At 47.5% G+C, this 25,993-nt stretch overlaps 3 protein-coding genes across 30 annotated transcripts in view; 1 reads left to right on the top strand and 2 right to left on the bottom strand.

Moving 5' to 3' along the window:
• LOC133163255 (formin-binding protein 1) overlaps positions 1-21,687 on the bottom strand; it is a 23,698-nt gene extending 2,011 nt beyond the window's left edge. Inside the window, exons 1-19 of one of the 27 annotated variants that reach the window (XM_061292998.1) lie at positions 21,546-21,687; positions 20,601-20,903; positions 14,488-14,603; positions 13,097-13,153; positions 12,872-13,019; positions 10,495-10,557; positions 9,822-9,926; positions 8,968-8,982; positions 7,813-7,941; positions 7,601-7,747; positions 6,946-7,140; positions 5,918-6,097; positions 2,971-2,985; positions 2,692-2,727; positions 1,624-1,733; positions 1,387-1,519; positions 1,190-1,311; positions 938-1,104; positions 9-787 (exon numbers count right to left, since the gene is read on the bottom strand). In XM_061292998.1, coding sequence (XP_061148982.1) covers positions 609-787; positions 938-1,104; positions 1,190-1,311; positions 1,387-1,519; positions 1,624-1,733; positions 2,692-2,727; positions 2,971-2,985; positions 5,918-6,097; positions 6,946-7,140; positions 7,601-7,747; positions 7,813-7,941; positions 8,968-8,982; positions 9,822-9,926; positions 10,495-10,557; positions 12,872-13,019; positions 13,097-13,153; positions 14,488-14,603; positions 20,601-20,624 — 1,941 coding nt within the window. In that variant the 5' untranslated portion in view covers positions 20,625-20,903; positions 21,546-21,687 and the 3' untranslated portion in view covers positions 9-608. Of the gene's footprint in view, positions 1-6; positions 788-937; positions 1,105-1,189; positions 1,312-1,386; positions 1,520-1,623; positions 1,734-2,691; positions 2,728-2,970; positions 2,986-5,917; positions 6,098-6,945; positions 7,141-7,600; positions 7,748-7,812; positions 7,942-8,967; positions 8,983-9,821; positions 9,927-10,494; positions 10,558-12,871; positions 13,020-13,096; positions 13,154-14,487; positions 14,604-14,865; positions 15,024-15,583; positions 15,836-18,059; positions 18,206-20,600; positions 21,011-21,545 lie in introns of those variants that run through there. The other 26 variants (XM_061292983.1, XM_061292996.1, XM_061292999.1 and 23 more) reach the window with 26 other exon arrangements.
• On the top strand, positions 21,614-23,918 carry tor1 (torsin family 1). 2 transcript variants are annotated; one of them, XM_061293061.1, is made up of 5 exons: positions 21,614-21,812; positions 22,368-22,633; positions 22,706-22,881; positions 22,966-23,093; positions 23,171-23,918. In XM_061293061.1, exons 1-5 carry the CDS (start codon positions 21,614-21,616, stop codon positions 23,413-23,415), a joined length of 1,014 nt encoding a protein of 337 aa, XP_061149045.1. In that variant the 3' UTR covers positions 23,416-23,918. The 2 variants fall into 2 exon arrangements, with proteins under 2 accessions (XP_061149045.1, XP_061149046.1); XM_061293062.1 differs by lacking the exon at positions 21,614-21,812 and adding an exon at positions 21,910-22,199.
• nsa2 (NSA2 ribosome biogenesis homolog (S. cerevisiae)) lies at positions 23,909-25,993 on the bottom strand. Its single transcript, XM_061293091.1, has 6 exons — positions 25,832-25,993; positions 25,210-25,397; positions 24,979-25,129; positions 24,723-24,902; positions 24,413-24,605; positions 23,909-24,255 (listed from the first exon to the last, which is right to left on the bottom strand). Exons 1-6 carry the CDS (start codon positions 25,832-25,834, stop codon positions 24,188-24,190), a joined length of 783 nt encoding a protein of 260 aa, XP_061149075.1. The 5' UTR covers positions 25,835-25,993; the 3' UTR covers positions 23,909-24,187.

Below are 25,993 nucleotides of genomic sequence, written 5' to 3'. Positions count from 1 at the left end.
CAATGCAGGACAGGAAATAAACAAACAAAACAAGTGACACAAAAGAAGAAAAAAAAGAAATGTTAGATGGCGCTGGAGTGGAGAAAAAAAAGAGAATTGCATTGATTTGAAAGACAGCCATGACGACAGAATAAAAGCAAAGTACAATGACATCAATTGAGACGAAATGAGCGTATACATTTTTTGGAGCTCATGCTACGAAAAGGACGTACTTTCCTAGAAAAATAACTTTTCTCACACCTCCTCTCATTGGTGTCCGACCGATATGGATTTTTTCTTTTATTTTTTTAATGCCAATTACGATATTCGGCAGAACTACATTTTATTTTACAGAAAGAAAAATCATCAAAATTCAGCCAATCATTTGTCTTTGATTGTGGGAATGTTTGACTCATTTGTCTTATATGGTCATGTGTTGAAAGACAAAAAAAAAAAGAACGAATCGGTCGGTCGGTCGGTCGGACCCTACACTATTTTACAGCAGACGACATTTGGCATGCATTCGTTCCAGTGAGATACGGCGACAAGTTTACATTCATTTGTTGCGCGGGCACGACGGAAGACGACGCGGCCGGCGGTGGGCTTGGAGGGGGCGGGGCTAATGACAGTCAAATGTAGGTCATGGCACCTTTGGCGTTGGTCCCCAAGAAGACCTCCACGTAGGAGGTGGGCACGTAGCCCTCCTCGTCCTGGTTGCGGCGCACCCGCGTCCAGCCGTCGCCTTTGTCCTCCTCGATGACGTAGAGCAGCTCGCCCTCGGCCACCGAGATGGTGCCCTCGTTGTGGCCTGAACGAAAAACAAAATTTCTATCCAATCAGAAAAACATTATGGAAGCATAAACAACATCATATAAAAAAAAAAAAATGGTCATTTTAATGTTTTATTTTTAATAATGTTTTATATTTAATCCTATATTGCTTGCAACCTTTCACTTACCGTCAAACGGATACAAGGCTTTGCAGTTTCCGATGGTGGGCAGCGACTCCTCGTCGTCAAACTCGTCGTCAAACTCGGGCGTGACGGCCACCGGGGGCTTGGCGTTGGCCACGTTGGCCTTTTCGTGGCTCTCGGAATTCTGCTCCTCCGTGTAGCTGCCGTCGGGGCTGCTCGAGGGCCAACGCCCGCAAAGAGAGTAAAAGCTATGAAGGCGTGTCCGGGTGACTCCCCGCCGAGTCGAGTCTACCTTACCTCTCTCGGTCCTGGGCGCAGTTGTTGTTGACGGCGCCGCTGCTTTGGCTCTCGTAGAGTCCGCTCCGCCGATGCGTGTCGCTCTTGGAGGGCATCCGCTCCTCCACCTCGGACAGCCAGCCCTGAAGCGGGTGGTTGCCACAAAGTCAGGTCGCCGTCTCGGCGAGGACCAGCGCTAGACGCTGCCGTCGACTCGCCTCAAATTTCTGCACTTCAAACTGCAGCTTCTCGATGTTCTGCTCGAGCTCGGCTAACCGAGGGTCCAGGCTGGCGGCGTCGCCCATCTGCGGATTCTTCACGTAAACGTCTTTCATCTTGGTCAGCGCGTCCCTTGAGGAGGAGGGGCAAAAGGTCATCAGTGTGTCACAAGTTAAATGAGCTTACGCAAAAGCAGCCCGAGAAGAAGATGTATTTCAAAACTTGAATTTTTGCACCTCTGGTCCGTCTCCTTTTGAATGTCTTTGTTGAGCTCGACCAACTTGCCCTGCAGCTTCTTCCTTCGCTGTTCCGGCGGCAGGTGGCTAAAGTCCTCAGGTCCGGAACCCTAAAACCACCAAAAACAGAAAGTCGAAATGCCACAACTGCGTTTTTTTTATGGGGATAATCTTTTTAAAGCCAATTCATGGATTACGATTAGGGGACATTTACTTGTTGTATTATAGATTTTTTTGTTTACAATTACTTAAGGCATTGTTTTGGGGATGGCAAATAAAAAGACGAGCCATGGACTTGGGAAGGTGGATCTCATTGAGTTTTGCTCAGCACAGGGTGCGACTGCTGGAACTACAAGTGCAAAGGAAGGGCTCCACATGCTTGGTCACCATGGCAACCGTACCCATCGACAACGGCTGGGCTGACTCCGTTTTGCAACACGGTTATGAAGACTAATAGGCATTGCAATGCATTTCTTGACTTCAAAATGGCAAAACGGAGTTAGCCCACTCTAGTCCGCCCACATGCAACACTTTCTGGACACGCGCACACACACACACAGATCCGACCCGTCATGCACAACATGCACCAAGCTACCAGATCAAAATCAAACAGTTGATTCGCATTCGTAGTTTGGATCTTCTACCAACCGGCTACGGAGTGTTAACATAGCATACCGGCGAAGGGTTAGCGGGAGCTAGCAGGTTAAGCATTTGTCGATTGTGACGATAGCGATTCGGTTACGATGCGTAAACAAATTCTTATTTTTATTACAAATTGGGTAGAATGGAATTCATACTAATTAACTAAATAATAGTGATGGGACTTTTTGGGGGGGGAGGGACAATCATTATTCATTTCTTGTTCTTATAATCGGACACCCGATTGGCAGAATTGGGAAGGTGTGCAAATCAAAGTTTTCAACCAAAGCGATCGACCAATCAAACGCCAGCACCTGTGACGATGACATCACTCAAGTCTTTCACAACGATCATGCACCGATGGACGGCCGCGACTCCAAAGTTAGTATAGGAGGGCGGCTACAAACGGCGACAGTAAAACATGATCACCTCAATGAGATTCCGGACGTGGGAATTGAGTGTGAGCTGCACCAAAGAGCAGGGGATGAGGGAGGGAGGGAGGGATGAGGGGGGGGGGACACAACAAAGCCGTGGTATAAAAAAACAATTCAACAGAAATCAAACAAGACCCGTCGTGAGGTCACAGCAGATCCGATGGAACAACAAAGCACGACAACTTGCGTTATTGACAGATACACGTGTTACTGGGTGGGCATGCGTCATGCTGCGAGGATGATGGCGGTGATGCGGTTACACGGTCATGCTTACCAGCTTGAGAGAAAGCTTCATGGCGGGGGAGCAAATAAAGGGGCCAGGGGAGGCGGGAAAGAGAGAAACAACACAATCAACGTCAAGGGGGAAATAAAGAGGGACATTGTGGCTTTTCAAAAACAATTGTTGCACGTCTGACAGCGGTTCTCAAAGTCACCCGTGGGAATAGAGCCATACATATAAAAATAATTCTAATAAATATTATTTTTTAAATCTTTTTTTTTGATGATTTATTTCTTGGAGAAAAAAAAAAGAATTGACTTGTCACATTAGTAGTCCCCCACAAACTAGGACAACTTTTAAACGAGGGCTATACGTGGTACTTAAATGTAATCCTGCAAAAAATATCTCCCATGAATGACAAAATGTTTGAGAACCCCTGTGCTAAAAGATGAAGAATGAGGAGTTTAAAGGGAAGTGGGGTAAGGAGAAGTGCATGAAAATGGGCCCCCTCCCGCTACGTCCTGCTGCCATGACACACGCTGGACAGCAGAGGGCGCTACAAGCACGCAAGCGGATCTCAAACAAGGAGGCAGATGATGGACACTGTCTCAGTACCAACGAGATATACTGTAGACGCCGTTCACATCCTCCGATCCATTCACACACCCGCCATTTTGTAGCTCAATAAAAGCTGCTGCGACTCGGAAGCACTTAAGTCCCCAAACAATAAAACTTCAAAAAGTGTCATGCAACTTCAGCTCAGTGACCATCTGAGGCAATTTCGCTGCATGATGACGCTACCATCCATTCTGGCCACCTTAACAATGCCTTGAAGCAGTCAGTCAGACAGACAGACAGATATAAAACATTGCGGGAGGCAGCAGGGCTCAATTACAAGGCCCCCTAATGTGATGTGATGCGTGGGATGAGCCGATGGAGGTCATCGTCCCGGATCAACGGACCCAAAAACAGCTCGGGGGGGAGGCTTCCTCGATGAGGCTGAACTTACGACGTACTGCCGGGCTTCGAAAGCGTACGTGGGCCGGCCCAGAGTCCTCTTCATGAGCTCTTTGTGACAAACGAGCGAGCGCGGCGGCGGCAGCGGCGATTGTTGCTGCTGCTGCGGCTGCGGAGGTGCTCGGTGAGGTTGTCGGAGAGAACACACGTCAACTCACACACTTCAATTGTAGTCTATGCAAAGCTATTGCAGCACTTAGTATCTTAAGGTCCATGTACTCGCTCAGTCTTTGAGCAAATTTGCAGAGATTACTAATACATGGACCTTAATTTGGAGAAGGATATCTATTGCTCATAAAAACGCTCCAACAGGTATTCCAAAAAAAAAAAAAAATTCTTATGCTGTACACAACACCCTCACTGGCACAACCGCTCCACACGTAGTAGTGAACAATGCACGGCGATACTTTTTGTGGGTGTGCAAATTGGCACTTTATTTCTGGGGGAACAAGCGCCAGTGATTTACTAGAAAAGGTGCCACTTCCATAATACCACAAGAGGGCGCCAAAGTCACGTCTGGTACCTGGTATGCGTCTACTGGGTATTTCTATTTACATAAAATCTGTGTTTAAAAAAAGTTAAAATCCGAAAGGGAACAAGAAAAATGCTATTTGATCATGAAAATTCATTCGAATCTGGCAATTTGATGAATAATGTAATAATCAAACGGTTTTGAGAGAGTTCAGTGTTTGACCGCTACTGATGTTTTAACGAATGAATAATCTCAACGAGACAATCGTTACAATTTAGCAATATGGAGCAAGTGTAATCATTCAAATAAAGTATCTGCGATACTGGCCCAGTATTTACTTTGTATCCTCTTGACAGTAGCTCTTCGACAGATCCCCCGGTTATTCATTTTGTGTGCCAGTGGGGGTGGAATTGACAAAGTATCATCCCTAAAGTTTGTAACGGACAAACATGGATCGACACGAAACATAGAAAAGTTGAAGTGCTGACTCTGAAAAGACACGTGGTGAAAACGAGCAGTCTTCATTTCAATCATCTCCATCTGAATGCTCAAAATGAGCGCCGCCGCGTCGGTTATCGCGCTTTCAAAGAACCGTCGCGGCCCTTCCTACTTTTCAAAAGCTTCCGGCTCGAAAAAAAAAACCCTCACTTCCTTTTTTTCTTCTTTTCTGCCAGACTTGAATGGTTTCCTCGACGCTTTGCATTGTGCCATTCAAATGTCACATTGACGCCTATTCAAAGAATAACGGGCTGGCTCTTTTGAAAAACAAACTGCGATCAAATTGGGGAAAGCGATAAACGGGTTGACAGATTGGTCAAAACATGACCTTTGTGAAGCGGACTGCACCGTTTGGATGACTCAAAACCTTCTCCTGTTTAGCGTCACCCATGTGTCACATCACTCAAAATGTCTCCCTAAGAACCCAGGCTAAACTTAGCTTGCATACAAAGCTTGTCTTAGCCGAGATGAATCGCCAAGATGCTTTCCTGGACCAGTTACTACTTTCCTATTCGGGTGGCCATCTTCAAGCGTTTCAGACCAAGCTCAAAAACGTGACAAAGGTGAATCTGTCGCAGATGACGATGAACAATCTGCCTCCAGCAAGAACCAAAATGCGTGGCTAGGACGGGGCGGGGTTGGCGTGTCGTGAGGAGTTATGAGAAAGACGACACAAGATGAAGAAGACACGGCAGACAGCCATCACTGATTGATGGGAACGGGAAGCAGGTTAAAAAAAAGGACCTGGAGCCCGCCCGCACTGTATGAGTCAAAAAAGCTCACTTCATTAAGAGAAGAATAATGATAAAATGCATGCCGTACTTCAAATAACAAATGCTTTGAATATTAGGCTAATTAAAAAAATTGCATTTGTGGCTGCTGATGCTTTGTGGGCCCATACAGTGGCGAAGGCGAAGCGCTCGCTTGCTCAGGTGCGGAGACACGCAAAAGCATGCACGAAGCTTGGCGCACGCACGCACGCACGCGCGCTGGCACTGGCACGCACACACTTACCCCTCGCCTCAGGCTCCGCAGGCAGTGCATTTTGGGCTTGGAGGCCATGAAGTCGTTGAGGCGGTGCGAGAGGGGCTCCTTGTGCTGCTTGGGAGATTGGGAGTCGGCAGAGGGTGAGGGCGGGGAGGAGGCCGGGGGGGCGGGCGGGGGCTGCCGGGGGGACGTTAACAGGGACATAAACTACCGGTAAGAAAAACATAGAAGAAGAAAAGGGGGGCCAGAATCCCAACGGAAGGAAAAGGAGGGAACACAAAGATCAATAAGCCTCCTGGAGGACACCATCCAAAAAATGAAATCCAACACAACATGAGGGGGTCATCGTGTGAGAAGAAGAAAGAAAAAAAAAACGCAAAAGAAGACACAGCGTTAAAGCAAGCAGCCCGAGCGCATGCAGGCGGCCATTTTGAGCAAGTCTGGCAAAAGTCATGCTGTGAGCTGTGATGATGTCATTCCCAGAAAGTAAAGCCAAACACTATCAGGTAGCGCAGTATTTAAATTAAAAAATAAACGGCCATTCTGATGCTTTTGTGCTCGTGCAGTAAGCCCCCGCCATTCCAAACACTTTAATACGATTTCATTCAAACATTTTAAAAAGAAAAAGTCCAATGATTTGGCGCTAGGACAGCTAGAATAAAAAGTACAACCTGAGATATGCCTTCTTTTTTTAAACAAGACTGTCATACACACCACACTCATTCTAAAAATCGGAGTCAAGCACCCAAAAGTGACAAGAAAGCCTCGAGAGGGAATAAAAAAAAAAAAAAACGAACAGCCCGCAAGTCAGAAATCAGGTATCACTGCTCTAAGTGGACAGCCAGCGAGTCAGTCGGTGGAAAACAAGAGTGAGGCGGTGGCGGGTCAATGATTACAGAGTGGCGGGAAATGCATTAGTGTGTGTTACAGACGGGACGGCCGCTCCACGTCGGTGTGTGTGTGGGCGGGGAGGGACGGGGGGGGGATTATAAAGCAGCATCAAAACACGGCGGGAGACAGCGCCGTACAGTTTCTGCTGGGTGCGTGCGTGCTACCTTGTTTTTGTTCTTGATGAAAGGCCAGAGTTTGCCTTTGCTTTTGCCGGTGGGCCTCTCGCGGACCTCCCCCCGAGAGTTGTTCAAGCTGCTTTCCGACACCGCCCTCTTCATGGCCTGCTCGTAGTCCTCGAACTCCACGTCCCCCGGCGGCTCAAAGCCGGACTTGTACGACTCCACCACCTGCTTGGAGTCCTGCGAAAACACACCTTTTGATGAGAAAAATTCATTTTGCATGAGATATCCAAGTGACCAAACATTTGTCCCCGGCCGGGCTCATCTGTCAAAGTGTATCTTAACGCGGCGCTGTCTGCTTCCTGCGATTCTCCAACTAATCGGCGGAGTCAACAGATGCCCAAGCGGCGTGTTTACAGCCGGGCCGATAAGAGCCAGAGAAGAATAGGGCACAACTGGCTCAATGTGTCGAGCGTGACGAAAACAACCAGTTGCGGGAAGGGGAAACATGAATCAGCCCGACGCGCCATTCAGGTCAAGCCCATTTGGTTGGTTCTGAAAATCAAAAGTGGCGGCCAATTGAAAGCACATGACAGGCTGGCGCCGTGCCAGGCGGCAGCATGAAATCTCCCTCGGGAAACCTTTTCTTCACGCAGCCGGCATATGACTCGCCGACTTTTTTTTTTTTTTGTCGGCTCACCGTTTTGGCCTCGATGGCCTCGGCCGCCTTGCTCATGCCGTCCAGACACTTTCCCACGATGGGGATGACCTGCCGGTCCACGTCGGCGAAAGTCCTCATGCACGCTCCTAACCTCTCAATGCGCTTCTCCTCCATGTCTTGGAGTTTCTGTCGAGCCAAAAAAGCAGAGTTGGAGCTATTTCAAAAAACAAAAAGAGGAATTTCTTCGGTACCTGGAAGATGTTGGGTATGACGGTGTAATAGTGTTCGTTCTGCTCCTGGTTGAACTTGTGCAGGTAGGACGAGTAATCGCTCTTGCTGTCGGCCGCCATCTGGTGCCTGACCTGAGCTTGCTGCCGCGCCTGAACAAAAAAATTTTTTTTTTTAAATATATATATGTGTGTTGCTACGACAGCTATCAACACACAGCTGGAGCACAGAAACATGAATTGCTATGTTATTGTGTGTACATACAAGCACATGCAGACTTTACTTAATCTCAGAAGAATTTCAGATTTGCAGAAACTATTCTATTATTTTATAAATTATTATAGATAAAAAAAAAAAACTCAGTTGGACCTCCCCCCATTAAAAAAAAGAAAAGAAGCAAAGCTCCATTGCCACTCTTGCCTCCACATCACAATAAATCTTTTTTTTTTTTTTTCTTTGTGGGCCGTCTGTGTAATCTTGGTCCGGTGGGATTTGAAGTTAATTTGGCTAATTTGACATTCATGATGATCAAGTGCAGCAGGAGCAGATTTATTCCAGATCGCAGCAGATGGAGATGAGATTATCTCAGTGTGTGTGTGAGCAGCTAAACTTGCTAAGCATGTCCGCTTCAACCGCGCAACACAAACCCGACATCACTTGCCAAACTCCTCATCGCGCTTTGACGTACGAAAAGTGTTGAATGTCGAATAAGGGGGGGTTCCATATGGGGGAAATCTGAGTTGAGCTAGCCGTGTTTGAGTGCCATGCATTTTTCCTTTTGAAATTTTACAGACACACACACACACACACACACTGACGGACGGATAAGCAACAGCCGACGTCATAGATTCCAGCAGGGGAGGCACATCCGCTCCCAATTCCCAAGTGTGGAAGTTACAACCTACGCAGAGCGAAGGTGGATACGGCTAGATGAACGTTGAAAAGAAAAAAAAAAAAGTGCATGTGTGAGCATGCAAAGTGCGCTTGCACAACACCGAAGTGTCGCCACGGAGACCAAATCACCACTTCCTGACAGCCGACGTGTCACATATGACAGATTTCAAAATCACCCTCATTGTTTGCACAGGTAAAAAGAAAATAATAATAATAACGACAAAGTGCGGCAAGCCACGGACGTCCAGACACACAAGGAACTGCCTGGCGCCCACCGCACCTACCTTGAGGGAACTTCGCTTCAAGGCCAGCCATTCCAAAAAAGTAATATACAAACACATAAACACAAAAGAAAGATGGTTAGGCCTTTCCACAGCAGGAAGGAAACAAAAAACAGCCTCGGGGCTGATCTGGGATGCGAGTCTAAACCTCAAATTATAGGCCAGGGAACCATTTGAGGTTTTGGCACGTCCGCGGCGTAAAAAAACACAACTGACAACATGACACGTTAATGACGGGAACAGTCACGGGCACCTAACTTGTCAAAACAATAGCACGCGTGCAGCAAAGCCGCCCGCCACGCGCGTATGCGTGTGTGTGTGTTCTGCACATCCAGTGCTTGAGTCAAAGCCAAGAACAAACAAAAAAAAGTCACAAGACGACTTAATGGTGATGAAGTGTGGTGGAATGGTTCTGACTGGCTGCCATAGAGAGATGAGATCTCAAAGACCAAGAGGATGATTTTGCAAAGGTTAGAGCCCGGGACCCCCAGGTTGAGAAGCGGTGACTCAGCATTTTCTGGACAACTCATATGATGTTATTGTCGTCACGGCGTGGGCTAACTAATGATGTGCGATGCGCGAGGCTTGCGTAAACGCCTCCACTGCGGACAGCAGACAACGCGGCTCTTGTTTGGCCAAGCCCGCCCGCCCGCCCGCTCGCTCGCTCCGGGGTTCTGAGCTGTTTGTGTCCATTGAGCAGAAAGGCTATTTATTCGCCGGCCCGTATTTGCATAATAATCGGCTCCCAATTGTGTCAACTCCTGAGCCGCGCAGGCGAGTCGGAGGACTCTTTGGATTGGATGTCAAAACAGGAAGTGGCAAGTCGAAGGCGGGAAGGAGGCCGGCGGTCGACGTACCTTTTCCACGTCGGCCTTTGTCACGTTGATGTCGGCGTCCATCTTGTCAAAGTACTGCTGCGCTTTGTCGGCCTCTTTGCAATCCCGCTCAAACTTCCTTTTGCACTGGAAACAAAATTGTCATTGGTGATGTCTTTTCTGTAATTAATATTTTATTCTAGCAATGACTGGAATCAGCATTTTTGTGACGATTCAAAATGTCAATGCGGCGCCAAAGCGACCTTTTGACCACGCATGCTAATGAGTATCTGCAATGCGTCACGTCAAGTTTTTTTCTACGCAACACGGGTCGTGTTATGGCACGACGAGGTTAGACCTACGTTCATAGCGGCGTTTTACGGGCGCAAAAATAAGCAGCGGTGCGAGCCGGCGTCGACGGCCCTCCCGAGCAACAATCGCCAGTTTGTCGGCCTATCAGCCTCACAAAGGAATCATTGAACGCAACTCGTGCTCATTGTAGGGAGGGGGATGGGGAGGCACAGATAAGACCTCCACTAAAACAAATAGATGAGACACGGCCGCACTCTGGACAGACGACATTTGCTACTCATTCAAAGTTGGAGTCGTGACCATTTTTGGTCAACGACCATTATTTGTGCGTGTTGTCGGTCGTCATCGCAACGCTGGTCTTTAATTAAAAGCAAACTCGAAATGTGGGCTTGACGTCACTCACCGACTCGAGCTGTTTCCACGAGCTCTCGATGTGCTGCTGCGCTTTGCGGCCATCGTGGAAGTGCTGTTGGAAGACCAGAAGAAGAAGATGTCGATGACGGCGACAAATGATAATATTTGGTGAACGTTTTGAGATTGTTTGGCGAAATCTGCTGCATTGACACGGCCAATTTACCACAACAATAGTCACACTTCCCTTTACACCGAGTTTGAAGGGAAGCTGGTTAAAATAAGGAAGCGCTTGAATGTTTCAGAGGAAGTACTCCAATGCATGGCCAAGCCCCAGGGGTCCCGTCATGTGTCTTTTTTGTTTTCAGCCGCGAGGCCTTCACACTTCCAACAGCACGAGAAGACGACTTCATTCCCACGAGCCAATGTTTCCCCGTTACGACGCTTGTGGAAAATATTCGACATCCGGTTGGCTTCCAAGACGACCCGAAGCCTCGTGGCAAGACAAAGCCGGTACTTTTTCCACAAAGGGATCCAAGCGGCTTTCAGGTTATCGGACGGCAGCCGAGGAGGCGTGCGGGAATGCCAATGAGCCTTGGCCTTGATTTTTCTTTTTGCTCTGCGTCCAACAAAGAAATGTTTTACGCATGTGTCAGGGGGTAAAAAACAGAACACTCTGTCATGTCCAAACTTAAATAGAAAAAGGGGCTATTAATTAGAAATAGTACACATCTGAATTTTCTAACAAGACTGATAAGTGATCCGTGACGTGCTTCACAGGAATGCACCCCCTCCACACACACACACACACACACACACACAGGCCCGGTTGGCTGCACGCACAATAATCTGTGTAAACAGCCACAAATCAACGAAGAAACGAGGGTGACTCAAAAAAGGCCAGCTAGTCTTGGATCTTGACTCTGTCTCACATTGGGCACCTTGGGCTCATATGGGTTTACGCTTCAGCTGTCTTGCTAGTTTTTGACTGAATCTCGTCTTAACTTGCTCGATATGCTCTCTGGACGATATTGCTGTTCTTAGTCTGTGTGGGGTTGCGTCAGCGGCCTCTTTTTGCAGCTTCCCCAGAACCGGCCCAAAGATGTCTTCCATACACGCGTTGTGGTTTTCAGATGACTTTTGACTCAATGCGTACTTCCTACGTGAGGCCCGAGTAAGATGTCATCTTTCGAACTGGTTCCAACTGGTTGAGGGCAAGGGATAAAGCGCCGAGTAGCGTTAAAGTAGTTAATGGAGATGAGCCTGAGATCAGCGGCCTGTTTGCTGACTCAACAACTTTGAATGGCTCCTCAGAACACTCGTATTGCGCAAAGAAAAAAAGCCTCGCTGTCCAATCAGATCACAAACACAAGTTCAAGACTTAAGTTGAGCTTGGATCTCGAGTTTAGCTCGTTCCAATCAATACTGCATACGTGTCTAAAAATGTGTTTTTAAGATCCACATTTCAGAGCCTTTTTTGTTTGGAAACATTTCGGTGTCATGACTGGACGGTTAAGATTGTTTTTGTTAATTTGCTAAAGGAATGTAAAGGGTCAATTTGACCCACAACATAAGAGGCGGGTTCGAATTTTATAGCAGTTTAGCAAATAATTTGAAGGTCTCAAATTGAACCGAAACATAACATGAGCATTTTCTTTTTTTTTTTTGCGATGTCAAACAAGTCAACTTGACCCGCAACATAACAGGCGCTTTAAAATGTTTTCTTTTAAAACACTTTTTTTACTTTTTTGCTGCATTTATATTTATAAAAAGGAAGGTCAGGGCGTCAATTGGGGAATTAAATGAAGCAAAGCAGAGAAGAGCTGTGGGAAAATCCCCACAAGTGACACTGGACGAAGAACGTTCCAACTCCAATCTGGCCAAAAGAGCAGGAAAAGGACATGATTGGTGGAGGGGGCTTCACAAAAGCCTGCCCTGCTCCCCCTCCCCCAGCTATGGAACAACATGAACAAAGTGTCAAATAAAAAGTGATGGCTAGCCGTGACCCCGGGCAACATGTCAACATGCACTTAAAAAAAAAAAAAGGGGGTCAGTGTTGCTTTGAAAAAGAGCCTCTGCTTTGACTTTTTTTCCCACTCCAGTTCCCTCAGCTGGAGGCTTCCGTGATACCAGTTTTTTAAAAAAACATTTTCCAGCCGGTCACATTTCGCTTAATAAGCGTAGACACGTTAGCGATGACTAACAAGCTGCAGGTCAGCAACTCCTTTGCGCATCACGTTTAGCCGAACGTCGGTGACGTCGGGCCAGCTTCTGGGCGAAGCTATATTTACTCGAGCGCGACGTCAGCGCGGGCGGGGTGAGTGAAATTCATTCCCTCTGCTTTCACTTTTCAAGACTTTTTGGCTACGTGCAAATCTGCTGCATTTTTGCCATAAAAAAAAAAAAAAAAAACGGGCGAGACGACTCACCGACTTCCTCTCGGTCTTGAGATCCTGCAGGTAGCGCGAGAGCTCGGTGATGATCTGCGACGTCAAGTTCTCGGCGATCACCTCGTGCTGCCCGGCGTAGTCGTTGAGCTCGTTGATCGTGGTCAGGAAGGCCTTGCAGAACGTGTACCTAAAGCCACGGCGGGCGCAGCGGGTGACGTGTCGTTTCAAAAGAGTGATGGACGGCGTTCACCGTGCGCCTCTTACTTGCTCTCCTCCTCTTCCCGCGAGTTTTTCTTCGGTTGGTACTTCTTGGATAAATTCCTGTGAGAGCCAAAAAGTCATTTTATGTGAATTATTTTGAGTATTTCCAGACCTCCGAACATTACAATGCGGCAGTTTCCAGACATGACGGGTATTGTGACACGGGCCTCGCGGAGCTGTCAGAGCGCCTCGGCTACGACATCTCCATCCTCCTCGTCGGGTCATAAATCATCCGCCCGGGGGAGGTCAAACGCGGAACCGGTCACCAGAAACAAACACACTGGCTTCTCAGAAGCGCCCTTGTTGCGAGTCGGGCTGAGCGGCACGAGACGGGAATGCTACGTGGCCTAACGAGGATAATGGAATGGACGTTACCACTTAAGGGAGGGGAGAATATGTATCAATAATAAATATTGGAAGGGGCGAGCTCTCCACATAGCTGCTCTTCATCCTGCTTAATGTGCCCTTATCCCCGATGATGCCCCGCTTACACTGTTGCTAGGCAGATTTAACCATCCTAGTCTCCCCCCCGTCTTTCTTGTCTAATTTTAGCACCCAGGTCGCCATTCAGTCATTCCAGGCCAGATGTTACGATTGCGTGGAGCTACTTAAGGAAACGTGTCAGAATAAAAGGTACTAGTCCTGGTTGTCACCGGGCCACTGTGGACTGGAATGTATAGGCTGGACCGGAGCATTGTGCATGTTTACAACACTACAATTGGAAGAGGATTAGATGTGGATTAGTGCGGCGTGTGCGGTTGCTATGGGAGGGAACAGATATACTGCACGCTGTAGTCCTTATTATCGCTTTGTATACTTGTTAACGGTTTAACTGCAAAATATATTCATATGCAAGTGCACATATATTCATGTAAGAAGACAGAGTTATGTCACAATTTTTCCCAACAAAATGAAAACATTATCTTTTCCAAAATAATGATTAATTAAAAAAAAAGAATAAAATCATAACATTGTTATTTGAAGTAAATAAAGTAATTCAATTCCATCATCAAACAATATTGCCAGTCCTCTTTAAACATGACTAATATGTGTGTGTTGTAATCCCCCACTATGTCGGGCTGCTCATACACTCATCGCCTAGTGGGGGGCTGGACACTTGTGGTTGGCGGAACGCAAATCTGGGTCAGACCTAGGGGGGCATACATAAGGCTGATACCTACATGTCGCCATGGAAACGCACAAGCACCGCCCTCACAACCCACATCACGCCACACACACATCATGCCTTTCTCTCACTTCGAGTCAACAACACACAACAGTCGTCCATTTCATTTCCTCTTTCCAAAATTCTTATTTATTACACTTCTAAGATATCAAAGTTAATTTGTCATTTAAAAAAAAAATAAAAAATTAACTCCCACTCAAGTACTCACCTAATTTGTTTGGCATAGCTGATTTCGATCTCGGACCTCTCCTTGACAAATTTGGCGTACTTCTCCAGAAAGTCGATCCCCCACTGCGTATGCTTCTCCAAGTTGTCAAATTGATCCTGCAGGAAAGACGGACATCACAAACATTTGGCATTTAGATGCCAATGTTGGAGGCCCACAAACAAATGTAGGTGGACGAGGAACCTACAAACTACACGCTAAACATTAGCATACGTGTTTATTATTTTTGTTATTTCCCACCACAATCACACATTTGCTCGAGCAATAAGCAACCGGTGTTTGCTTTCCACTTGCATTGTGGGAAAGTGTGCAAATTTTAAAATACGCCTCGGAAGAAACAAAATCCACCCGCGTACTCACAACACTGTCGCTATGTTTTTGCGGAGAGAAACACGTTAGCTTGGCGTTGCTCTGGCAGCTCCCCATCCTGTCATCTACCACATGTGGAGCGTCCGCTCGATACATTCGTGACCCGAGCCTGCGGGCGACGTTGACTGACTGATGCAGGAAAGTGTGTTTTGTGACACAGGAAGTCGCTGCAGTGTGCGTGTGTGTGAGAGCGTTTCCGCACATCTCGCGTCAACGAGATTGCTTTAAAGCCCTTTTTAACAGACCACGTTTTTGTAAACTTTGATTTAGATCCTGTCTGTCTCTCGTCGACCGCTACATTAGTTGGCCGCGACGTGTCCATGTACAGTCATCGGATGTCGGATGAGATGGCCTTCACCGCTCAACCACTCAGAAGGTGGGGAACAAAAGATAGCGCCTTGAGTGAGACGGGAGTTTCCGCACGGCTTTTGTTTGCTCGCTTCAATGGGCAATCACTCATCACGGGAGTCACTCGGCGGACCAGATAACCGCAGGCCGCTTGAAAAAAGTCGGCTCGTTTGAAAAGCGCTGCGCAAATTGAGGTCGGCTCCGCGTTGTTTACTTCGTCTGCCCTGATGCAATTGTTGTTTTTTCGCTCTCTCCTTTGAAACCTCTGAGGGAATCTAAAATTTGAGAACCCATGATTAATCAATACACACACACACACACACAATATATCGAATGAAACTTTGCGCCTAACCGGAGTTACCCTTTTTTGCAACGGCACCATCATCTCCCGCTTTCCTCTGGTGAAGACCCAAACCTCAGGTTAATCCGAGACGGCGTCCGTCCGCAGGAGCATATCCGTTTGGGAACCGTACCCGTTCCGATAAGGAGTTCTTCCCGATTGTCGGGCAGAGTCGAGTCCGCTCTCGGGAGTCAAATGCCTAACGCGCCGCAAATGCTACATCGGGCGTAAGGTGCAACGGATGCGATGGCGGAGGAGGTCAGCGAGGGAGTGGAAGAGAAGAAGGGAGGTAGGGACGGAGGAAGGGAGGGAAGAGGGATGGGCGGGATTACACAGGAAAGGGATTACAATTGAGGGGGGAGAGTTGCCCTTGAACCTCCCATCCCTGCAAGCCTTCACCAATGTTTTTTGTCCTTTAAACCAAAATAATAAAAACGTTACAATCCCCAATTTGACTCATTTTGAGCCAAACTATCCATTTGACTGCATGGGAAACTTTTCAAAATCACCAAAAAGAAAAAAATACATATATTTTTTCCCTTGTATTAGTGATTTTGAAAAGTAAAAAAAAAGAAATATTTCAGCCTCCATGCGCTCCATTGTCGTCGCCCATCAGGGAAAACAAATACAAGCGCGCAGCTAAACGTTTTTTTTTTTTTATTATTATTATTCGGGAAATGGAAAGAGCTCAAGCTGGGATAACAAAAGGAGCCCCGAGCTAAATATAAGTACACAAGGCCCATGTGACAGCAAGCAAACAAATAGGCGCTTGTTGAAGGATCAGCCCGATGACCCACAGGACGGGGATTAGGCGTCGTCGAAAAACGTGGCGTAGCGCCACCTCATCGCGGCTAATGCACGCTGCCCAGGGAATATTGATCTGCTCCAGCCAGATAGCAGGAGCGCTCCTCCTTAAAGAGCGCAAATGACTCAATCACATATGATGCAATCAGGCCGCACACTGGCCTCATTTCTCCAACCAGGTTATGATTGATCCGATTTACTTTCTCATCTGCTCCTTTCACGAATACCTGTTACGTCAACGCAAAGCAGATGTTCCGACAGCGTCTTTGGGTCTGCGGGGGTGGGGCCCCGGGGCCTATTATTAGGAAGACAAAGTATGGCAGAAGATTTGATCATCAGTGAGGACAAGATCTGCTGACGATGCTACGAAACCGCGTAAACATGCTAGCGACGCTCACGTCACCCGCTAGCTTGGCTGAAAATGCACAGTGACAATCATCAAGAGGAAAACTCTTGTCCACATCTCCTCCATTAAGGCTGCCTTCACATTTCTGCTCGGCCGCTTCAGTGCAGCAGCCCGTGGGCGAGCGCAAGCGCGGACAAATATTTGGCGGACACGCCGAGCCCTCTCTGCCGACACACACGGCGCTTTGTCCGAGGAAGCGGGGTGGAATAATGTTCCCGTAGCCCCGAGTAACCTCCTCGCTGGGGAACAAGGGTCGGAGAGAAACAGCCACGAGTGCCAGAACGAGGAGCTTTGGCCAAATTCGACAGCTATCGGGAAAAACCAAAGGAAGTTGATGTGGAGGAATATTTTTTAAAACCAATTTTAATCTGCCGCTTGCGAAAAAGTCATCTTTTGGGAATTTTCCCGTTCAGTTGGTTAAGTTAAAGCGAAGGACCTCGAGCAAGGAGCAGCTGTTTGCTGACCTTAAAACGAGCGGCCGTTTGCATGCCGCGCGGCTATTTATAGCGTCGACGCCTCAGCCACGGCTGAAACGCAAGACTGCGCTCGTATGACCAACGCCTGCAAAAGCAGAGCCGCTTGAAAGCAACGTGACTCACGCTAACTGGAAGCCTCGACGACTCATCCGGTTCCTTTCAGATTCTACCTCCAATCAATCTCAAACTTGGCTCCGGGAACCCGTGAGCCGTCCCCAAAACAATTAGCAATAAATAATCCTGCAAGTATATCTTGTGGATTAATCCCGGTTGTCATCTTTTGAATTCAAAGATGAACTTCTGATTGGCTGCCTGGCGCTCACTCACGGTGCTGGTCATCTTCATCTGGAGAAGCACCTGCAGGTACTCTTGGTAAGGACTCAGCTTTCGCCCGACCTTCTCGGGTTTCACCGAAGGGCTGTCCAGGAAGATAAAGAACTCGCTACTCCGGCGCAACATGATGCAACCAAAAAATGTTCGATTTTAAAAGATCCGAGAGAGCCGCTCCATCTTTGGTCAGGAGCAAAAAAAAGTGTGCAGGGCGAACAAGGAGTAAGAAAATTAAAATGAGCAGATATTTATCGGATTACGGCACCTGGCCAATGAGTGGCCGGCCGCTCTTCGCTCGATGGATTAAAGGCCGCTTGGCCTTCAAGTACACATCGGCCATTGTTGCGGCTGAGCTGTTTTTCGTTCCTCCGCGGGAACAAAGCTCTTTACTGCTTACACAACAGATTGTCTCCAAATACGAAATGTGCTCAGGTTGAATAAATGTTATTCTTGATTCGAGGAAAGACCATCGACACTTTACCTTAGACTGCTGCTGTTTGAGGAGACTTTCGACCTTCTCCATATTGCCCGAGTGACAACCAGACGACACGACACTCACGGGCTCTTCAAAGCATCAAAAAGAGTTCCTCTCTAATTCCCAGTTCTTTGGAGAAGTGACATTTTCAAGGTGAGTCAACAGAGAAAGGTGAACTGATAACGTTCACAAGCGGAAGCTACTTTTGCCGACGGTTGACGATAGAAAGCAAACTAAATCCCTTTCCGTCGCACTCGCCCAACGCTTTAAGCGGTTGCCCAGCTCGACATTCTACAAATGTGATGTCACAGTAGCTCTGGATTTGGAATTAAGATTTTGCAGCTGCTTCAGCTGCTTTTTGTTTTTTTTATCTATCTGCTCAATTTACAGGGTTGATTGTCGTAATTTTATGGCAGTGAGTGAAGGCCCGTTTCTGACAGGCGGGTACATTCGGTGGCCATTTTTCTCTTCTTCTAACCAATCACACCAATCTCTCGATGCAACGCCAACCGCAAAGCCTCTATGTTGCTTCATAAGCGTGCTTGCGGGAAATTGAGAAATCCTGCTTGACGGTGACGTCACTTCCTGAAAGATTAGTCCGTTTCCTGATCACGAGGTAGCGACCATCTTGTCAAAAATGACACATAAAATCAAATCGTGTGAGCTGTACAAAACCACGGAAATCTTTTCAGCTATGTTTTCGACCGACTTACTCAAGTGCACCTGCCGACGGCAACATCCTGCTCGCGCTCTGCAGGAAGCCGCGGTCGCCGTCGTGACGTTTCCGTTTGTTCTCATTTGAGCGGACGAGGCGAAAAAAAGTAAACACCGTCTCCAATGACAACCACACGTGGAGTATTGACGCGCCCGCTTTTGGATCGCCGCGACAGGTGTCGGCCGTCGACATCTGGATGTAATACAATTCCGTCTGGGCGAGAAGCTCAGTACAGTGGAGGAAATGTTTTCCAGATTTCAGGCCAGTGTGGAAGTCTGAGAAGTAGCTCCAGGCTTTGTTGTACCAACGTAAAAAAAAAATACACGGACTTCAGAGGGACGAGGCAAAGAATGCGGCTTTTCTCTCTGAACTTTGCACCAGGTGAATTACTGGCTCCGCTTTCCCTCCCGTGCGTCCCCCAGTTAGAAAAATACATCCCGGACGGACTTAACTATGTCCAGGCCTCCTCCTGCTCCCTGGGAGGGAACAAAAGATTGGATTTTGGAGTTGACTTAAGGCCCCGGCTCACCTGCAAAGCAAATCACGACAAGGCTTATCGAAAAACATGGATGGAGGGGGGGGGGGGGGGGGTGACATCCCGTGTAGCGACTTGCAAGCATACCAACGCTTGTCACCGTGCGCGAGGAATCCCGCAATGACAGGCCGCCCGCTAAGCTTTTCCACAACAAGCCCAGGAACGCCGCAATCCTCGCCACCTCTTATTATCATCTTGTCACGATGGAGACCCGAATGTCCGAGAAAAGACAAAAAGAAGCTAATGAAAGGCTTGCCGGTGTGACACAACAAGACGGGAATGTGCTGGGAGGTATTTAATGCGCACCTGTCGAAAAGCCTGAAAACCACCTGGAGCGCTCCGGTGGCGTGTCAACACTTTGTAATTATTCATCGGCAGTGTCTGACGGTCACAAACAATCGTGGAAGATGCAGCTAGCTTGTTGATTTCAAAGCGCCTCAATTGGGTACCAAGCACTACTTTTGTCTTAAAGCTCAACTCACTTCTAGTTCCTTGAAAGCAAGATGTCAGGAAGTAGAGCCCATTTGCATTATTGACGGTGTTGCTTTGAATGTTTTGATGCTATGATGCAAATTTCTTTTATGTTTGTGAATGTTACCGTACAAAGTCATCTTTGAACTCAAAGCTAATTGGAAGAAAATCATAATATCTGCTCGAAAAATGGCAATTTTTCCTAAACTCTGCGTTTTGAAGGACTATCACGTTTGGGAAATCTTGTGACTCTGAAGCAGGCCTTGATTTTGTCAACAACAGAATTTGCCATGGAGAGCATAAACAGAACTGAACGCTGAAGCAGCGGGGAGGCCATAAAAATTCTTTAACAGGCAATGCAGGTGGGGAGAGAAAAAAAATCGGTTTGCAATCAATCAATACCTGAAACTGGATGGAAAATTGGAACTGTACACGTTTAACACAGCCTTTATGTTGTGATTGTGTATGATTAAAGATGACGTAACGCACGTGATGTCTCCGCTGGACTTTTTGCAGATGGATACATCTACATCAGGACCGCATGGTGGTTGTTATAATAATACCTAATTAATGTCTCGGCCCAAAATGGACGACGACTTGAAGGCAATATAACGAAGGATGACGTCAACAAATAAAGCAAAGAAGATCAAAACGATCTAAGGCAGCTAGCTATGCTAAAGGAAATTAGCTCAGATGCGTTTTATTGGGAGCTAGCCAGGCTAATGATACTGTTTTTTTAACGTTATATCACCAGGTTCACAACAAACACTGGGCGGGGGGAAAAAGACATAGTAGCAGTAATGATGATAATCAAAGCGAGACTTACCCATAGCTCTGAGCCCCAGCTCATGGTTTCGGGACGATGTCCTCGGAATTAATCCACGACGCGGCTGCTGGGTCTTATTGTTACGATGATAATGGTTGTTATTACCGGGAGCAATCCAGCCCCCAAAAGCCTCTTTTCTTGCTCTTGTGGTCAACGTCTCATCTTGAGCCTGCGGATGGATTCTCGATCGATGCTCGCTCGCTCGCGCGCGCTCCCGCCTGGACTCAATGACAGCTGCTGTGGAGGTGCGCGTGCACGATGGTGGGCGGTTGGGGTCCCGCTGAGTGGGCTTCTTAAGTCGTCCTGTTGCAGCAAATAATGCAAATGTTAAAAGTCTCCTCGCAGATGTTTTCACGTGAAGTGGGGCTTGAAAGGAAAGCGGGAAGGACGGCGGGGGTGCAGTGAGAGAGGAGGAGGAGGAGGAGCACCCCCCCCCCCCCCTCGCCCTAAGGACACACCCACCCCCCCTCGCCCTAAGGACACACCCACCCACCCACGAACCAAGGCAGATGTTTCATTGAATGACACCCCCCAGTGGGCTTAACAACTTTTCGCATCACTACTTTTTATGGCCTCATTGTCTTCAATAAAATACTTAATACACACACTGAATTACACATCCCTGTTTGGATTTAACGTAACGCATAAGCAACATTATCATTCTTCTGCATATAAAAAGTCTTTCAATTCATTCAAATATACATTGCGCGCATTGCTTGGGTCAGGCCAATTACGCGCGTCTTCAATATTTAAAAAAATCTTAAGATTCTTCAGTAAAATCAAGACAAGCTCTGACATTATTACATATGCATTCAGGAACGATTATGAAACCTGGAAAACTGAGAAACACTGGAAAACTTTGAGTCCGCGTGTGACGTCACGAAAACTATTTCCGGGAAGAAAAAAAAAAGCAAGACTCCCGGTGCGTACGAATGACGTATTTACCCGAAAAGCTTCTCCGGAGTTTTAACCACTGGTGGATGTGAACTTGCAACAAGTGGAAGTCGTCCGTCATGTGGCGCCGGCTCGTTTTGTCGTTGCCGCCGCTATTGTTGCTGTACTCGGCCAGCTCGGCGGCAATCGAGCCTATCAGCACCAGCATCGCAGTGGGCATGGCGGCCGCTTTGACGGGCTTTTTAGCCAGCTACCAGAACATTTTCTACTACTTCCACGAGAGCTGCCGCCCCGAGTGGATCGCCTTCAATAGAACAGGTAAGAACAAAGACATGACTCGCTCGTTTTACTGTTTACGTCCTTCTTCTTGACACACAAACAAACAGTGGGAGGGGCCTATGGGGTTTGTCGCGGATTGATGACGTAAGCGGAAGTGTCTGACAAGATGGCAAGCTTTTCACTTTTGTTTTGAGCGCTATGTCCGTTTATCGAGCAGACCAAGTGTTGAAATTCGGCGTTCGACGATGAAGGCCAGGCGCGCATATTTGTGGCTGCACGCTTTGTCGACTGTAGCGGTGCTGGCCGCTGCTTTTGACCCAATTACAACCACCGTGGCGGTCAGCATAGGCGCCGCGTTGAGCCGAACTCTTTATCAATATTTACTCGAGAGCTGCAATTCAAATTGGATCGCCTTCAACGCCACAAGTGAGACTCACCTTTTATTATGCATGACCTTTATATTTGATCTATTCTCCTAAAATATTACAAAAACTCAAAACAAAACAATACAAGACTGGGAAAAGATTTATATAATCGCATAGTTCTCTAACTTCATGAAGTTGTCCTGTATGTAAACGAGCATTGTGTGGGCAGGTCTGGAGGAAGACCTTAGTACCAAACTGTTTGGGCAGCACCTGGCGTCGCACATCATCACCAAGGCAGTGAGCGGCTTCATGAACAACCCCAACCCCAAGAAACCGCTGGTGCTGTCTCTGCACGGCTGGACCGGCACGGGCAAGAACTTTGCCAGCGCGCTCATCGCGGAGAACATCTACAAAAAGGGCATGGACAGTAAATTTGTGCACATCTTTACCGCCGAGCTCCACTTTCCGCACGCCGGCCAGATGGACACCTACAAGGTAGGATGAGCAAAATTGGGAAGAAATATTTGAAATAGGTTTGGTCTTTTTACCTGCCATTTTGTTCTGCAGACTCAACTGCAGCAGTGGATCAGAGGCAACGTGAGCAGCTGTGCTCATTCCACGTTCATCTTCGACGAAATGGACAAAATGCATCCGGGCCTGATCGACAGCATCAAGCCCTACTTGGACTACTACGACAAGGTGGACGGCGTCTCCTACCGCAAAGCCATCTTCATCTTTCTCAGGTCAGACCCGCAAACCTCAAGATCGATTTGGGGAAAGAACTTTCAGCTTACGGCAACTTTTTCCTTCCCCTTTTGGCGCCGCAGCAACGCTGGCGGCGAGAGCATCGTGCAGACGACGTTAGATTTCTGGAACGCGGGCAGAAGTCGAGAGGAGATCGAGCTGAAGGACGTGGAGAACTCGCTCGCGCTGTCCGTCTTCAACAACAAGAGAAGTGAGTGGACCAAAACGTGCAGACACATTGTCATTTGGCAAAACAACGAGAAAGTTTCCCTACAACTCTTCCGATAGGCGGCCTGTGGCACACGAGCCTGATCGACAAGAACCTGGTGGACTTCTTTGTGCCCTTCCTGCCTCTGGAGTACAAGCACGTGGTTCAGTGCGCCGTGGCTGCCATGAGGGCTCAGGGCCTGGAGCCCGACGCCGTGGTGGCCGACAAGGTGGCGGCGGACCTGCTCTACTTCCCGAAAGCCGAGCGTGTGTTTTCCGTCAAGGGCTGCAAGACTATCGACAGCAAGTGGGAATACTACACATAGCGGCGGGACCGACGCCGCGCCAACTTTCCGACGAGCGGGGGGAAACTGAAGCGGGGTCGCATGCACTGAACTAAAAAAAAAAAAAAGTGATTTCCTTTCGAGTGAATGGGAATCTTGAATTTTTTTCTTACCATGTGATTTTTAAAAAACGTTTTAGTAACAGATGCCTTAATTCAGGTGTTTTTTTTTTTTTTTATTATAAATTTCTCCCAAAAATGAGTTATCTACTGTGTTTTTTCTGCTCAACATGGGGGAGGGAAGATGTCACAACACAACAAGCAAAAGTGGACATGCTATGTTCCCACTGTCATTAAAAAAAAAGTCTGTTTTTTAAGTGTAGGTGACCAGAAATGTCTAATTTATTTTTTGTAAGTACATTTTTTTGGGACGAATCAATTGGAACTGGATCATTTGGGTGCACTGGCCGGGCATCCTTGATCAATTCAACTGCAGGTGGGGGTAGGCATTTTGGAAGATGAATAATAAACACTGATTTGAGAAAACCTTTGCGATGTATTTATTGTACTTGTGAAGGGACGCAAACACAAAAAGCACAATATTGGAAGCTGTCATGTCATCATGCCTATCACGGACAATAAACGAGACGCTCCCTTTGAAATTGTACTCACGCGTTTGCTTTAACTTTATTGGTATCAACTGTTGGCACCAGTCACCTCCTTGTGTGTCCGGTATCTGCTTAAATGAAAGTCCTCACACCCAGCACATGTCTTCACCAGGCAGTCTTTAGTTTTGAGTGAGTAAAGAGTCTTAATTAAACCAGAAGGACTGCGTTGATGCAGCCGTCGTTCTCGGGGTTGTTGGTCACCTGCGCGTATTTACCTGAAAGGGTTGGGGAGGGGCAAAACACTTCAATTAGAACATTGTGATATGACCTCCAAACCAGTGAGTTGGTCTTTTTTTTTAATTAAGCCTCAAAAGACCTTTCCAACCAACAATCAACCTAAAATGGCGGCAACATGGTCCGGCCCGAGCTTACCCCACACGACTTTGCCTCCCTGCGTGACCAGTCCCAGCTCGCTGACGTTGACCTCCACCACGGTGCCCTTGGTGATGACGCCCAGCTGGGTGTAGAGTGGCGACGACGGGTTCTTCTTCACACCCAGGATGGGAAGGCAGAAGGTGGCCTTCAGCTCGGGATGCGTCACGTGCGCCTTCTTGAAGCGCAGACCCTGCCACATCCAAACAGTCTTAGCAAACGTACGGAATTGAGGATGCCCGATAAACTTAAGCCATGTGATTTTGAAGTAACGGTCCTCCTATTTGAGTCCAATGTTTGTTTGACTCACCATGGGTCTGATGAAGCGCTCGTATTTGGGGGGTTTGCGCGTGAAGCCATCACCCACGAAGCAAACTTTGGTCACCATTCGCTTCCAGGCCTTCTTCTGCCGTTTGCCTGTCCGGATGACTTTCAGCACCTCTGTCTCACCCTGTGCTCGCACCTTGGGCAGCGGCACCTCCCATTTGCCCTGAAAGACGACATCGGGGTCAAAGGCGCAAACGGCGAGGACGAGAAAGGACGACGGCGGCGCTAACGAGACTCACCGCCTTCTCTTTGCGCTTCTGCTTGATCATGTTGGAGAGGACCTTGGCTCTAGTTTGGCCCTCGCGGTCCAGCAGGTAGGCGGGCACGGCGCCCTTGGGGGTCTTGTCGTCATCCTTCTGCTTGGTCTTCCTCTGCTCGTGCATTTTGATGCTGAGAAAAAAAGTGGCACACTTAAAAAAATAAACACGCCAACAGGCCGATGTTGAAATCCAGACGGGCGGGCTACTCACGTCTTCTTCATCTGGATCTTCTCGGAATGCCTCTGCTTGTGGTAGAGTTTGGCCTTGAGGCCGATCATCTTGCGGGCCTTGTGCGAGCGAGTGTGAGCCTCACGGCTCTCCCTCTTGCGCTTGCGCTCGTGGTAGTCCAAGCGGTAGCCATGGCGCTTGCGGTGAAGCTCGATGTGCTCGTTCTGGGGCTGGAAAAGAAATACCAAAAACATTTTCTCAATTCACAAAGATTACAATTAAAAATTGGACACATTTAATTGTTGGGTTAAATTTGATTAAATAAAGTTATACATTTTAAAGGGGCTAAAAAAGTACATTTCAGAGGAGAAAAATATCAGCGGGGTAAAATATTTTTCAAGGAAAATATCAATTGGTTTATAAGAAAGTAAATCTTTAATACCTGCGACTTGTTGACTCATTTGACACGGTTAACAGGATAAATAACTAGTTTTACTCGGCCTTACTATCACAGAGGAGCAGAAAAAGTATTTTTCCATAAGGTGTAGCCAACTTAAACTCGCTTGGTTCAGACAACCACATGGAGGCTAGCTAGCCTTAGCATCTGATGTCGTTTATCGCAGTAATTAACGCAATACTGTGCTTAACACATCATTCTACTCACCATGTTGTGTTGCGAGTGTTACGATGTTCAGATGAAATTGTTACTGCTGTAAAAAAGTAAACAAGAGGATGTTTTTGTCTGGAGGCTCGGGTTGTTTAGGTGTCGATGCCCCGAGCTGAATTATAGAGGAAGTACGTCACGGTGTTTCTCATCGAATGACCG

Source organism: Syngnathus typhle, linkage group LG12, assembly GCF_033458585.1.
Source record: "Syngnathus typhle isolate RoL2023-S1 ecotype Sweden linkage group LG12, RoL_Styp_1.0, whole genome shotgun sequence".
Classification (NCBI taxonomy): Eukaryota; Metazoa; Chordata; class Actinopteri; order Syngnathiformes; family Syngnathidae; genus Syngnathus; species Syngnathus typhle.
The sequence above is the reverse complement of the archived record's forward strand: the minus strand, read 5'-3'. Positions and strand labels throughout refer to the sequence as shown.